Source organism: Megascapheus bottae, chromosome 14, assembly GCF_031878675.1.
Source record: "Megascapheus bottae isolate mThoBot1 chromosome 14, mThoBot2.hap1, whole genome shotgun sequence".
In the NCBI taxonomy this organism is placed as follows: domain Eukaryota; kingdom Metazoa; phylum Chordata; class Mammalia; order Rodentia; family Geomyidae; genus Megascapheus; species Megascapheus bottae.
The window spans coordinates 8,423,603-8,437,750 of record NC_143522.1 but is presented as its reverse complement, the minus strand read 5'-3'; the positions used below and the strand labels follow the sequence as shown (position 1 = coordinate 8,437,750).

At 51.2% G+C, this 14,148-nt stretch overlaps 1 protein-coding gene across 1 annotated transcript in view; it reads right to left on the bottom strand.

Moving 5' to 3' along the window:
- Positions 1-9,705, bottom strand: part of Galnt16 (polypeptide N-acetylgalactosaminyltransferase 16) — a 77,321-nt gene extending 67,616 nt beyond the window's left edge. Inside the window, exon 1 of the mRNA XM_090344356.1 lies at positions 9,381-9,705. Coding sequence (XP_090200482.1) covers positions 9,381-9,557 — 177 coding nt within the window. The 5' untranslated portion in view covers positions 9,558-9,705. The remainder of the gene's footprint in view (positions 1-9,380) is intronic.
- Between the last annotated feature and the right edge of the window lie 4,443 nt (positions 9,706-14,148).

The following is a 14,148-nucleotide window of genomic DNA, read 5'->3' as shown; positions in this document are numbered from 1 at the left end:
ACTTTGAGACACAGGCCCATTTCTGGTTTTCTGGTGGTTAATTGGAGAAAAGAGTCTCATGGACTTTCCTGTCTGGACTGACTTTGAACTGCAAACTTCAGATCTCAGCCTCTGAAGTAGTTAGAATTGTGTGAGCCACTGGCACCCAGCATAGAGCACCTCTATCTAGCCCATTAATTGCTATGACTCTGCCAGCCACCCACATTGGCTTCCTTGTGGTTTGCCTTAACAACATTTATTTCTAAGCTGTGGCCTAAGGCTAATTCTGTGCCCGCCTTCCACTATCAATGCTCAAAGCAGGGGTCTTTGTAGCTTCCTCTGGTCTAGGATTGTTGAGACATATGAAGGCCACCCAAACATCTGGAACACTGTGGCATGCACATCTCTGTGCATTCCTAGACACGGATACCTTCTGCAGCTAGTGTAGCAGAAAGGGGCTGTGTAGCTCTACCTGGAAAGAGTTAGGCCCAAGCAACTCATCAGGGGAGTGTAAAGGTTTCCAGCACAAGTAAAGGCTTCTGAATGCAAGTAGTCTGACTCTTTGTACACTTAGCGCTCTGGTCTTACTCTCCTTGAATCAAATCCTGGTTGAACCTTGAACCCTAGCAACTGTTAGAGCTGTTAGACCTCAGAGATCCTGTGGTTTATCCCTTGTCTGACACATGAGGAAAGTAAGGCTCAGTAGAGTAGAAGTGACTCACTTAAGGACATACAGCTCTTTGGATCAGGACTAAGCTCAATAGTGGTCACCTGATAGTCTCTCGTCCCCTCATATGAAGGCAAGGCAAGTTTCACAAACAGGAGCGTGCTAATGTCTTTTTTTTTTCTTTTTTTTTTTTTTTTTTGCCAGTCCTGGGCACTTTTTGCCTGGCCTGAGCACTGTCCTTGGGCTTTCTCAAGGCTAGAGCTCTACCACTTGAGCCTCAGCACCACTTCCGGCTTTTTTCTATGTATGTGGTACCAAGGAATCAAACCCAGGTCTTCATGCGTGCTAGGCAAGCACTTTACCATTAGGCCAAACTCCTGGCCCCTGTCTTACTCTTTTTTTGTTCCAATCCTGGGGCACTGTTGGCTAGCTTTAGCTTTTCCACTCATGGCTAGCCATACCTCCACTTCAGGCTTTTTGGTGACTAATGGTGATAAGAGTCTTAAAGGTTTTCTTGCTTGAGCTGGCTCGGAAACTCAATCATCAGATTTCACCCTCATAAGTAGTTAGGATTACTCATGTTGTTCTTGACCTTGAGAGCCAGACCACATTTTATGAAATACCAAGAGGAGGCTGTTCCTGGGCCAGCCTTAACTGCTCAGTTTAAGAAGCAAAGGTCTCAGGGCTGGGAGTTTGGCCTAGTGGTTAAAGTGCTTGCCGAGCATGCATGAAGACCCGGGTTCGATTCCTCGGTACCACATACATAGAAAAAAGCCAGAAGTGGTGCTGAGGCTCAAGTGGTAGAGCTCTAGCCTTGAGAAAGTCCAAGGACAGAGCTCAGGCCCTGAGCTCAAGCCCAGGACTGGAAAAAAAAAAAAAAGAAGCAAAGGTCTCTCATTTGTCCTTTTTGCTCTAAGCCCCTCCTCCTATTCCCCCCCCCCCCCCCCCGCCCCCAGCCCTGGGCCCCCAGCCTGCCATTCCTGTTACAAATGTGCTCAAGAAGGCCATCCTATCTCTGGTCAGGTACTTTTCACCATATGGGCATCTGATACCCTGAGGAACAGCAGGTTCCATAACACAGGCCCTGGGCCATACTGGGCTGGATCCTCTAATTAGAAGTAGAATGTGGAAAGGTGGGACTTCCTTATAGGCTCTAGACTTGGAAGGAGAAAAAGCGCTGACGACCAGCGCTCCCTGCTGTGCTGCTCAGTATCTGACCTCCCTCCCAGCACCCAGTTCCAAAGAAACAGCAGGGAGGAGCTGAGCACTTGGTGCTTCTTTCACACAATCCCCTCCCAGCCTCTTGCTTAGCCAGCTCTGCAGCCCAGGGTGCCAGATCTCCTGCTGTGCAATAATTAGACCCGATTTCAGGACAGTAAGTCTTTTTACTCCCCTACCTGCTGCTGTGCAAAGCACTTATCTGCTGACAGCCTGGGCGGTGACTGGCTCCCTGGTGGGCCTCTGGACCTCTCCAAGGTAGGATGGTTGGTTCTGCAAGAAGCTTTCCTTCTGCTGCAGCACTCTCTCTCCCTGCAATTTTTATCCATTGGCCTGGTTCTAGTTCTTAGAACTCCAGAGAATAAGTCAAGTAAGGCTGAGGAGCTATGGGGTCAACACTTGAGGCAGGAGGACAGAGAGTGCAAGGCCAGTCTGAACTACATAGTGAGAACCTATCTCAAACAGCAGCAAAAGGTTAAATAAGCCCCCTCTTCCTTCCTTCCTTCCCTCCCTCCCCCCTCACCCTCCCCCCTTCACTCTCCCGTTGGTCTTGAGACTTGAACTGATGCTGTCCCTGAGCTCTTCAGCTCAAGGCTACCACCTGAGTCACACGGCCCCACTTCCCCTTTTCTAGTGATAAATTGAAGATAGGAGTTTCTCAGTTTCTAGTGCCCAGGCTTTGAACTGTGATCCTAAGATCTCAGCGTCCTTCCTGATTAGCTAGGATTACAGGCATGAGCCACCGTATCTGGCTTTAAAGGGTTTTTGTTTTGTTTTGTTTTGTTTTTTGCCAGTCCTGGGCTTCAACTCAGGGCCTGAACACTGCCCTTGGACTTTCTCAAGGCTAGAGCTCTACCACTTGAGCCACAGTACTACATTTGGCTTTTTCTATGTATGTGATACTGAGGAATTAAACCCGGAATTTCATGCATGCTAAGCAAGCACTCTACCCCTAGGCTAAACTCCTGGCCCTTAAATAAGTTTCTTGCCTTTTCTATTGACTTGGTACTAAGCATTGATGGGGGAGGGGGTTAAGAAGAGTGAGGTTCAGTTAAGCTTCCATACTGCTAAGTGTTTGTTCCAGGTTTACCATTCTTTCACACAACAAATGTTTTCCCTACATACAAAGCAAAGTACCAGGGGGCTTCTGGAAAGAGGCAATTCTAATATAGTCACTTCTCTGGACTCAGTGGGATTGGTTCCAGGAACCACTATCAAGATACCAAAATACACTGACATCCCTTGTATAAAGTGATGAAGTATCTAAACACACAACTAATAATACCTAATAAACTGCAAATGCTATGTAAGCAGTTTTCCTACTGTAATTGTTTAGGAAATAATGACACCCTCCCCCCAAAAGGTTCTCTTGACAGACACTAATGGCTCTTGCCTATAGTCTTAGCTACTTAGGAAATTATGATCTGAGGATGGAGGTTTGAAGCCAGCCTAGGCAGGAAAGTCCATGAGATTCCTATCTCTAATTAACCACCAAAAAGCTGGAAGTGGAGCTATGGCTTTATTGGTAGAGTGCTAGCCTTGAGCAAAAATGCTCAGGGAGAGCCCCCAGGCCCTAAGTACACAACCTAGTACCAATATGCACATTAAAAAAAAAGTGGGGGGAGGTGGGAGTTTAGCCTAGTGGTAGAGTGCTTGCCTAGCATGCACGAAGACGGGGGTTCAATTCCTCAGTACCACATACATAGAAAAAAAAAAGCTGAAAGTGGTGCTGAGGTTCAAGTGGTAGAGCTCTAGCCTTGAGAAAGTCCAAGGACAGTGTTCAGGCCCTGAACTCAAGCCCAGGATTGGCAAAAAATAAAAATAAGTTAAAAAAATTTAAAAAGTCTATAGCTACTCAGAACAGATGCATTTTTCCCCTCAGTTTTTTAATCAGCAACTGGTTGAATCCATGGATGTGGAACTGCAGAGATGGAGATCCAACAGTATGGAAGCCTTGGGTCTCACCCTGAGGATTTCTGGGAAAGGAAGACATGAGCACAGGCTTCAGAGTCATAAACACCTCTCATATCAAGTGCACTCACTAATCAACAGACCATGGATAGCTTCAGTTTACTCCCACATTACATAGACTTAAAATGAAGGCACTATCTTATTCAGTTGTTGGTGGGATTCAAAATACTATAGCTTATAAAATATTTGCACAGTGCCAATGTCTCGAATGAATGTATCCATCAGAAATGCAGTCAGCTCAACCAGCAGTTACAGAGGACAAGCGAGATGAGCAAAGGCCACAGGCATTCAGAGGAGGACTAAGCCACCTGAAGCCTGTTCAGAGGGAGCCAGACACAGTGTGTGACCAGCAGGCAAGCATTCTGTCTGATTAAGTACAGGGAATGTAGTGTTCAAGGGTAATTATCACTTGACCTTGTCTGAAATTGGCTTCCTGCTCCTTCCCAGACTTGTATCTTGCATTTGCTCAGCCCCCCAAGTCTGTGCCCCATCGTTCAAGGGAAGGTGCTTCTTGAAGCAGGCTGGGCACAATCTCCAATCTTGTAACTGTAATGAAGTGCTCAGCTCTAGGCTTCCCTTTGGCTTCAGGGCAGCTTCCTCCATTACAGCAAGACAGTCTCCTGGGCAGCTCAGCGAGCCTTGCCAATACCCTCACTCCATGCTACCTTAAATGGCATTTCTTGACCTGGGGGCTCTTTCTGTCCACTGAGCTGACAAACACAGGCACAACAGAAGGAGCTGCGTTCCCAAAGCCCTCAGAGCAGCTGGTACGGGACTGCAGTTACAGCACAGACATAAAGCGGCTGTCAGGAGAACGAACAGAGCCCTAAGGCCTCTGACCTTCTAGGGGGGCTTGTCAACACCCATTCAGACTTAGCTACCTCTGGGATGTCCCCATGTCCCAGGGCAGGTCTCAAATGGCCTAAGAATAGACCCTATTGTCAGGAAGTCCGGCTTTTTTTTTTTTTTGTCCATCATGGGGCCTGGGCACTGTCCCTGAGCTCCTTTGGTCAAGGCTAGCGTGCTAACATGTTGAGCCACAGTGCCACTTCTGGTTTTTTAGAGGTTGACTGGAGATCAAAGTCTGATGAGACTGGGGCTGCAAATGTGGCTTAGTAGTAGAGTGCTTTCCTAGCATGCATGAAGCTCCACAGGAAGAGCCAGAAGTAGTATTGTGGCTCATGTGGTAGAGCACTAGTCTTGAGCAAAAGAGGCTCAGGGACAGTGCTCAGGCCCTGAATTCAAGCCACAGAACTGCCCCCTTGCAAAAAAAAAAAAAAAAAAGGTCTGACCAGACTTCATTGCCCTAGCTGGCTTTGAACCGCAATCCTCAGATCTCAGCCTCTGGAGTAGCTAGAATTATAGGTATGAACCACCAGTGGCTGGAAACCAGGCTTTTTTTTTTTCTTCCAATCTGAATCTTTGGCAGATTGTGAATGTTGGTGGTTTTTCTCCCTCACCACTCTCTTCCATGTGGCACCTAGAAAAATTAGATAAAAAGATAATTTTCTGTCATTTAGGCAAGTTATATTCCTGCAGCTTCAAAATGTACACATTATAAAATATAAACTCATGCAGATCAGACTTAATCCTCTGCTCTCAGAACATTGCCAGAAAAGCCTCACCACTGTACCCTTCTACCAGGAAACTGGGATTACCTAAAAGGCTGGGAGGGTTACTGCAGGATCTTCTCCTGGGGGTCATGTCTCTCCACAGGTATATCTACCACAGCACCCCACAAAACTTCTTAGCGCCAAGTACACTTTCTAGAAATCCCATTGTCATTGGTTTGTCAAAGCACTAACAAACCTTGACAATCACTGAATCTAGGTGATTAACCAAGTCCCGTGATGGGAAGTATTTTTCCCATGGTCACTCAGCAGAATCTCAACTTCAAGATAAGCAACTGTAGTTTATGAAACTCTTGCCTAAACCTATCACATTCTTAAACAGATTATTATTACAAACAAATGCTCCCCTCCTAAAAATACTCAAGACTTGTGTGTGTGCATGCACACACAGATATGCCCATGTTGGGCTCTGAATTCAGGGCCCTGTCTCTTATCTTTTATATTCAAAGCTGGCACTCTATCATTTAAGCCACAGCTCCATTTCCAGCTTGTTGGTGCTTAAAAAAGTCTTACAGACTTTCCTGCCTGGGCTGGCTTCAAACTATGATCCTCAGATCTTAGCTTCAGGATTATAGGTGTGAGCCACTGGCAACTTGTTCAGACAGTCTCTCTCTCTCTCCCTCTCCCTCCCTCCCTCCCTCTCCCTCCCTCTCTCTCTCTCTCTCTCTCTCTCTCTCTCTCTCTCTCTCTCTCTCTCTCTCTCTCTCTCTCTCTCTCTCTCTCTCTCTCTCAATAATATAAAGCAAAACTGTGTGTGACACCTTTCCCTTCCCCAAGACTGATAGAAAATTGGCACTTGGAAACCCTCAATCTCAAGCCAACAGTTACAAATGACCTCTCTACGGAGAGATGCGAACATTCTTGCCATGTCCTGAGCTAGCTGCTGTCCTACACTGTGTAGATTCAAGGGGACATCTCCAAATACACTGCCTTACCCAGACTGCACAGTATGGAGAGGTGATAAACCTTGCCACATCATAAGCAGCCATACAGACATGGAACCCGCATTTCCTTCCAGTTTCACCGATTTCATAACCAAACAATTCTCATCAAAATTTGTGACACAAGGGCTAACAGCAGGACAGATTAATAAAACTCAGTTCTCCCTGAGAAATCGGGCCATACAGTTGCCATGCCGACACCCCACAATGCCAAACAAGCATCTCCAAGGGCCAGAGCAACTTGGCTGGCTTGGATAGGCCAACCAGAGTGAAGCTGCTTGCTGGTTTATGCTCTCACGCAGACGCAGACCCTCCCTTTCCCAGCCCAGCTCTCTGATTTCCCTGGGGAGGGATGATGACGTTTGTCTGAATTTGTTCAGCCTCTGACAGCAGTGCTAGCCACTTCATTCTCTAAAAATCTGAAAGTCAACATGCAGAGCTCTGGCCCAACTTGACAGAGAAATGCTTTGGAATGGCGAGGGCAGTGAGTGAAGTTTCAGGGAGCAAGCAATTCCTTAGCTGCACCTGCACCTTCTAAGTTGAACAAAGGGTTCAAGTGGCAGAGATGTGGAAACACAAGTTTTCTTACCTCCTTCCTTACTGTCAAGTTGCAGCTGTGAATCAGTAACAAGGGGATTTTGAAGCACAGACTGACCATTCACTGCTCCCAGATATCCTGTTGCACTATTTTCTAAAAGGACTTAAGTCTTGCTGGGTGCTCATCCCTTGGGTATGAGGGGCTTCCGGAATGACTGCTGCATGTGTAGGTAACATTCCGCTGAGAATTACATGGAAGTGAACTGATTGGAGGGCAGGAATACAGGGCAGTGTTCACAGCAGTGTGCAATCTGTACTGGTACTGGTCAGACGGACACTCAGACTAACGTTTAAAAACAGAGAAGGAGCCTAAGAGGGCCTAAGACGTTGGAGAGGGGCTGGAGAGGGCATTGCCTCTCTGCTTCCTTCTTCCAGGCCCTTCACCTCCCTGTTCCCAGGTATCTCAACTCCCTGAAACTCTTCCACACCTGACATTTAGCTTCCAGTTCTGTGCCTCTACTTGCACCTGTAAGAATAAGGAGGGGCAAGAGGGTGTTTACTAATGCTTCCCCATGACCTCCAAATTCCTACCCCTCAAAAGCTAGGACTTATCCCTCTAGCAAGGCACACTGGGAGCTCTCCTGGAGAGCCGGACAGATGTGACTGGATTAAGGGTTCTGCATCAGAGGCTCTGGACAAGTTTCCAGCACTCTGGCCTTCCCTCCTCTTCTCTCCCGTTCTTTTGTCTCCAACCCTTCTAGATCACAGCCTCCTCCTGTCAGATCACCACCAGAGAGGGGACAGGCATCCCCCAGTCTACCTCTACCCTGCTACCTCCAGGGTCTTTCCTGAGAACAGGGCTGGTCTCTTCTGAGAGTGAAGAAATGGAGGCTGCTGGAACTTGTGCCCTGAGGGCTCCCTGGGGTCTAGGGCCACTTCTGGCTTGGCTAATTTTCTGTGCCAATCTGGCAATCCACGTAGATCTCAGCACACTGGGGTCTAAGCACTGGAGCCCAGTCTTCCTGCCCAAACATTGACAAGTGCTTTGGGAACAGTGTCTCAGGTTGACAGAAGCCACAGCCCAGGAAGAAACACTTAATCAGGCCTGTCCCCAGAGAGGTACCAAGGCCAGGATCTGGAATAAAACTCGCACCCCTTGGTCTCCCCTCCTCCCCCCCCCACTGATCCAAAAACATCCTTGGCAGATTTTAGTTTTCCCCAGGTGGGTCACAAGAGTGGGATCTAGAGCAGGAAGGCAGTTAAGGGAGTGGGTCCCTACAGATCCTCTCATATTCCTGGGTTCAAAGGTACCTCGGTTCTACTTCAAGAGCCTGGCAGAGCTGCCCCAGGCCAAATCTTTCCTAGCAGAGTCGCACCCTCCCCCACCCCTACTCCCGCCTCGCTCTTCACTCTCTTCCTCGTCGCGCCAGGCTGCCCACTGTCGGTGCAAGGCTCTTGCCCTCCCCCTCGCCCCGGTCGTTAGAAGAACAGTCTGGCTCCTGAGCGTTCCCGGCGGGTCCCAGCCATCTCAGGCCTCAACAGGTGCCCCGGGCCAGACCAGTCGGAGCCCGGGCGGAGGCGGCCCCGGGAACGCCCCCTGCCGGACGGGGGAGGCTCCGCACGCCCCCGCCCGAGTCCCCGGAGAACCCCGGGCCCCCGCGGCGGCGCCGCCGAGCCACCCCCCACCTTCGCCCCACCACCCCTCCACGCCACACTGCCTTTGTTTCCCGGGCTTGCTCGGGTATCGCGGGCTGACCTCCTGCGAGGGAACCGCTCAACCCAGACACGAGCACTGCTCGTTCACCTGCCGCGCCGGGCCCGCATGCTGGGGTGGGGGAGCGCGTACGGGGTGAGACCCCCTCCCCACGAGACATCCCCTGGGGAAAGGGGACGATCAATGCAAAAGAAGTAAGTTGGCCCGGGCCGAGAAGGGGGTGCTAAGCCCGGAGCAGCGCGACCCTTTCCCTCCACGCCCCCACCCGAACTCCTTCCCCCCCCTCGCCCCCGGCGGCTGGAGACCCGAGCGCACCGCCACCACCTACGCGCTCCCACCGCCCTCTGGCTGCGCGCAAGGACCGAGCCGCTCGCCTTCCGGAGCGGGCGCGGCGCCCCCAGCCCCGCGGCGCAGTGCCGGGAGGGCCGCCACGTTCCCAGACGCGCGCGCACGCTGGGCCCACCAAACTTGCAGCACTTTCTCCCAGCCCCCCACCCGCTGTCACCCTCCCCTTGGTGCACGCACCCTGGCCTCGGTGGGCCGGCAGGGGTTGCCATAACAACGGGCAGGCATGCTCCAACATATACAAAGCCGGCCCAGCGCGGCGGGCACGCAGCCCCCGGCCGGGCCCCGCGCCCTCGGAGGCCGAGCGAGGGCAGGATGCGCGTCGCAGCTCCCCGGGCCGGGCCGGGCTGGCCGCCCGGTGCATCCGCTGTACTCACAATGAGCGGGATGGTGCGGTCCTCGCGGAAGGGTTCCGGCCTTCCCCCGGCCCTCTGCGCGCTTCGGCCGCCCGAGGATGCTGCGTGGGCTCGGTTGTCCTGCCATAAGTAGTAGAAAGTGCCCAGGATCCAGGCTACAGTCAGGATGGCGATGGCATTGGCGCGGATCTTCCTCATGGTGGACGGACAGACGGACGACCCCGGGTGGGAGTCTGGGCCGGCGTGCTCTCCGGGCCGGGCCGGGGGCGCTCGCAACCCCAGCTGTTTGTTTTCGCTCGCGGCTGGCTGCTCAGTCCTGCAGAGCAGAAAAAGGAGAGAGGTTGGGGGGGGGGGGGGAGTGATAGGGAGAATCAGGAGCCGAGCGATCCTCACGGTCCTAATGCCCTTCAGCCAGGAGCGCGCGCGGCCCCCGGGCGCCCATTCATTCGCGCGCCGAGCCTCCGCGGGCCGCCCCGGGGCGCACGCCGGCAGTGGAGCGCGCCGGCTGGGAAGTAGCGGGGGCCTTTCTCCCGGGACTCGGCGAGACGGACGCCCGCGGACCAATGGCGACGGGCCAGACCCAACCTCGGCTTCCACCACTCCGCGACCGATCTCCCGGCCGCTTCCCCCGCGCGGCCCACCTGCCCGCCTCCACCCCCGCGGCGAGCGAGCCTCGGCCACTGGCCAGCTGTGCACGACCCCCCCCAGCCTGGGCCCTCGCCGTGGAGCCGCAGTTCCGGGCTGCGGCTCCGGCGCGGGGTTCTGGGTGTGTTCTAGCCACTCCGAAGGGATAGCTGTGCGGGGAGGAGAGCCCGGAGTTTGCTGGGCAAGCATCCGCAGCTGAGGGTGCCGAGCTGCCGGCCGGCCCGCCCGCGGGGTAGAGGGATTGGAAGCTGAATCATGCGAGGAGGGAGAAGGGGAAGCGACGCCACCTCACCACCGGTGGAAGGAGAGTGGGGATTCAACGAATCCACAGCTTGCACCGGTTTGGGGCTCCCCGCTTCCATGACCCTTCCCTCCAAGTCATCTCACGTCCCCTGGACAACCCTGAGTATCAAGATCACCACTCATCAAAAAGCAGCAAGGCCCCGGGCCACACCGCTTATTACTGGGTGGGAACCAGTCTGCAAGTCATCTGACACTTTTCTACCAAGTGCAAAGGGCGGTGGTGAGAGATCAGGGCACACACTTAGCGAAGTTCCACACCTGCCCTACAGACGATGAATTAGCTCTAGGAGACCAGCACAGGGTCTGAAATACCCAAGTAGGGATCGCAGAGGAATTATAATTATATAGTTCAAGGCCATCTTTATGAGGGCTTCTTAGAGAAATTGGGGTAAGTCTGGGGGGAAAAAAAACCAAAAACCCTAGAGACAGGGAAGGGAGATGGAAGGGAGAAGGCAGCATAAATAACCACCCAGCCAAGGGCCTCAGGACAGACCCAGTCAGTCTGTTCAGAAAGGACACAGGGAAGCACTTGCGGGCAGCAAAACTGGTCGCTCTAGGAGAATCTGGACTCAAGAAAGCCTTGACTGCCAGGGGGTAAAGTTGTCAGGGGGATTGCTCAGGAGGTATGAAGAGACCCTCTGGGGAAGGGGCAAACTGAGGTCACAGGGTCATGTCCTCCCCTGCCCAACCAGCAACAGCACCCGAAGATGGCATTTCTCCCTTTGTCCATCATTTGTTGGAGAAAACCCAGAGTCATTACTGTGACTTGATTCAGATGACTCATCTCAAGGACGCCCAGACAAGCCTCCAAATGGCCAACCCTTCCAAGAAGACACATACCAAAAAAAGGCTCCCAACGGCCCTAAAAAGGTAGCAAGGAGTCTGAGGAATAGGCTGTGTGATCTTTGCAAACAATAGGAGCAAGGTGGTAGACTCACCCCTGGGCCTGGAGCAGCAGGCCATGCTAGCTCTCTCAGGTCTTTGTTGTCTAGGGAATTTAATCGGACTACCTAGAGGCCAGAGTTAATTTGCATAGATGGAAAATACCAGCCATTGTCTAGTTTCCATGGGCAGATCTAGTGCTTTAGCATCTGTAGGCCAGGAAAGACCTTGTTCCTTAGAAACCAGGCTCTGCAGACATCTCCAGGCCTCCTTGCCATCCCAATTTCACATAGACTCTTAGGTTGTAGGGTGAAAAAAACACTTGGGAATTAGCCCTCTGTTACAATAGACTGTTCCCTTTCTGCCGACTGGCCTGTTCCTTAATCTTGAATCAGATGAAGTGATGTGGGATCCAATAACATCCTATCAACACCTGGTGAGAGCCCCCCCCCCACACACACACCTAGCTGTGGGGAATGGAGCTGATAGCAGGCCAATGGAATTCTAGGGGAGGCGTAATGAGTCAGGGTTTCTTGCTCCTCAGGATCTGAGAACTTGTAGCTTTCTGTGTATCCCTAAGACCACTTCCCCTCTCCCTTTCCTGTCTCAGACAGGAAAGCCCATGAGATTCTTATCTCCAGTGAACTGCCAGAAAACCAGAAGTGGCACTACAGCTCCAAATGATAGACTGCTAGCCTTGAACAAAAGAGTTTAAAGACAGCATCTGGGCTCCAAGTTCAAGCCCCATAACCAACCAACTAACCAACCAAACAAACAAATCAGTAATGATGATGATGCCAGGTACCAATGGCTCATGGCTATAATTCTAGATACTCAGGAGGCTGAGACTTGAAGATCAAAGTTCAAAGCCAGCTGAGGCACAGAAACTAGAGAGACTCATTTTCAATTAACCAGCAAAAAGGTTGGGCTTGAGGCATGGCTTACAGTGGAGTGTCATCAGTGAAAAATCTGAATGGGAGCTTGAGACCTTGCTACACACACACACACACACACACACACACACACACACACACTCCTAATGGTCATAGGTTACTCAGGGCCTGCCAAGTGCCAGACTTCCTGCCTACCATCTTGAGATTACTCAGCTGTCTGAAGTCATATAACTGGTTACTGACAGAATTAGTTTTTTCAGCCCTGCGCCATTTTCACTGCCAACAACTATAGGCCACCAACCTGTACAGATCAGGGGGGTGATCAAGTCATAGGACAAGGTCTTACCTCCACCTTGGGCCTCTGTTTTCTGAAAAAGAAAGAATATAGAGATCCCCTCCAGTATCTTTCCAAATGAACCATTTCCAATTTCTAGTTCCTTGGACATCTTCCCTATTTGTCCTTGCTGACAGGCATAGTTAACACTTTTTAAAACCAACTCCAGTAGTCAGGGTAAACAGGGCAAAGTAACATAGGCTCCTGAGATTTATAGAGTCCCCAGGATCTCTCTGCCTCAGCATCTGGTTTAGAGGCTTGGAGTAGTGGATAACCGTTGCAGAGGGGTCCCACTTGGTATAAGCCCCTGCTTTTGGAGCAGAATAACTGAATTCAAATGTTGATGTGTCAACTATTAGAATAGCTTGGGCAAATTCTCAGCCTCCATTTCCACAAGTATATGGCTAGCCCTTCTCTGGCAGCATTGTTGGTATAGCTGGGATTAAGACAGGTAAGGTCTACTACCTGGTAAGCACCTGATCCCTGCAGTGCCCTTCCTGCAGGTATGCTAGTGGATGTTTGAGGGAACTCCAGAAGGGCCAGCCCTGAACGCATGCAGGAGAGACTGCTACCACTGTTTCAAAGGACAGAGCCAGGCAGGCCTCTGGCCACTCATAAGGTCCAATAAGGACAGTCTCTTCTGCTCCTTACCAGGTGGTAGCCTCTCCCAGGGCCTCTACAAATGAGGTCGGGGAGAGGAGTAAGCAAGGCCCCAACCTCTCGGTGCCCATTACCTTTGAGACTCTAGGCTGCTGAGCAACACAGGTGTAGGAGATGAGCTGATTGAACCCTTCTTCCCACCTCATGTGTCTGCTCTAAGCAAGGAAGGAGGTGGAGAACAGAACATAGGTTAACAGGTAACTTGTACTGTGCTGATCAACAATCCCAGAACTCTAGAGGCTCCAGCATCTACTTCATAGGCTTATATCCACAAGGGTCATCCGCCATCCAGGGGAGCATGTGCTACCTGCTGCCCACACCAAATACAATGATTGTTTCTAAGGAAAAGGTTTAAGTTTCTCTAAAGCATTATGGCTGGACGAGAGGACTTAGCTCTTTGAAAGAACTCCCAGAGTCTTATCAGTCTTTTGTTCTTCCTCCAGAAGTAGAGCTGTGGCTCAAATGGTACAGTACTAGGCTTGAGCAAAAAAGCTCAGGAACGGCGCCCAGGCCCTGAGTTGAAGCCCCAGGACAGGCACAGACAGACAGACAGGCACAGACAGACAGACACATGTGCATGCACATACACAAACACATACACACATGTAGGCTTCGAACCATGATCTTCAGATCTCAGCTTCCTGAGTAGCTAGGATTACGGATGTGAGCCACTGCATTCTTCAGTTTTGTTCATCACTTTCCCCAAGGCTCAAAACTGTATTTACAGTGCTTATGGCACACAGTATGTGCTCATTAGATGTTTGTTGATGGAAGAAAGGGTGCAGGACTGGAGCCCAGGGAAATGGACAATTCATCTAGGGTCAGGATGAGGCTGGGTACCAATTCTCCTAAGTGCTCTTTCGGCTGATATTCCCCTGATGAGGCCAATCCTGCTGCCCCGGGATTAGGGAGTGAGAAAGTCTTTGGAGGTCTATCAGAAGTTAGAAAAGGATGACCCAAATTCTGGGGGACAATTGCAGGAAGTACCGATGTTACTGCTGATAATGAAGTGAATCCAGCTGTTGCATTTGTGAATAACAGGACTGCAGAGGCTGTGAGCCAATTAATAATG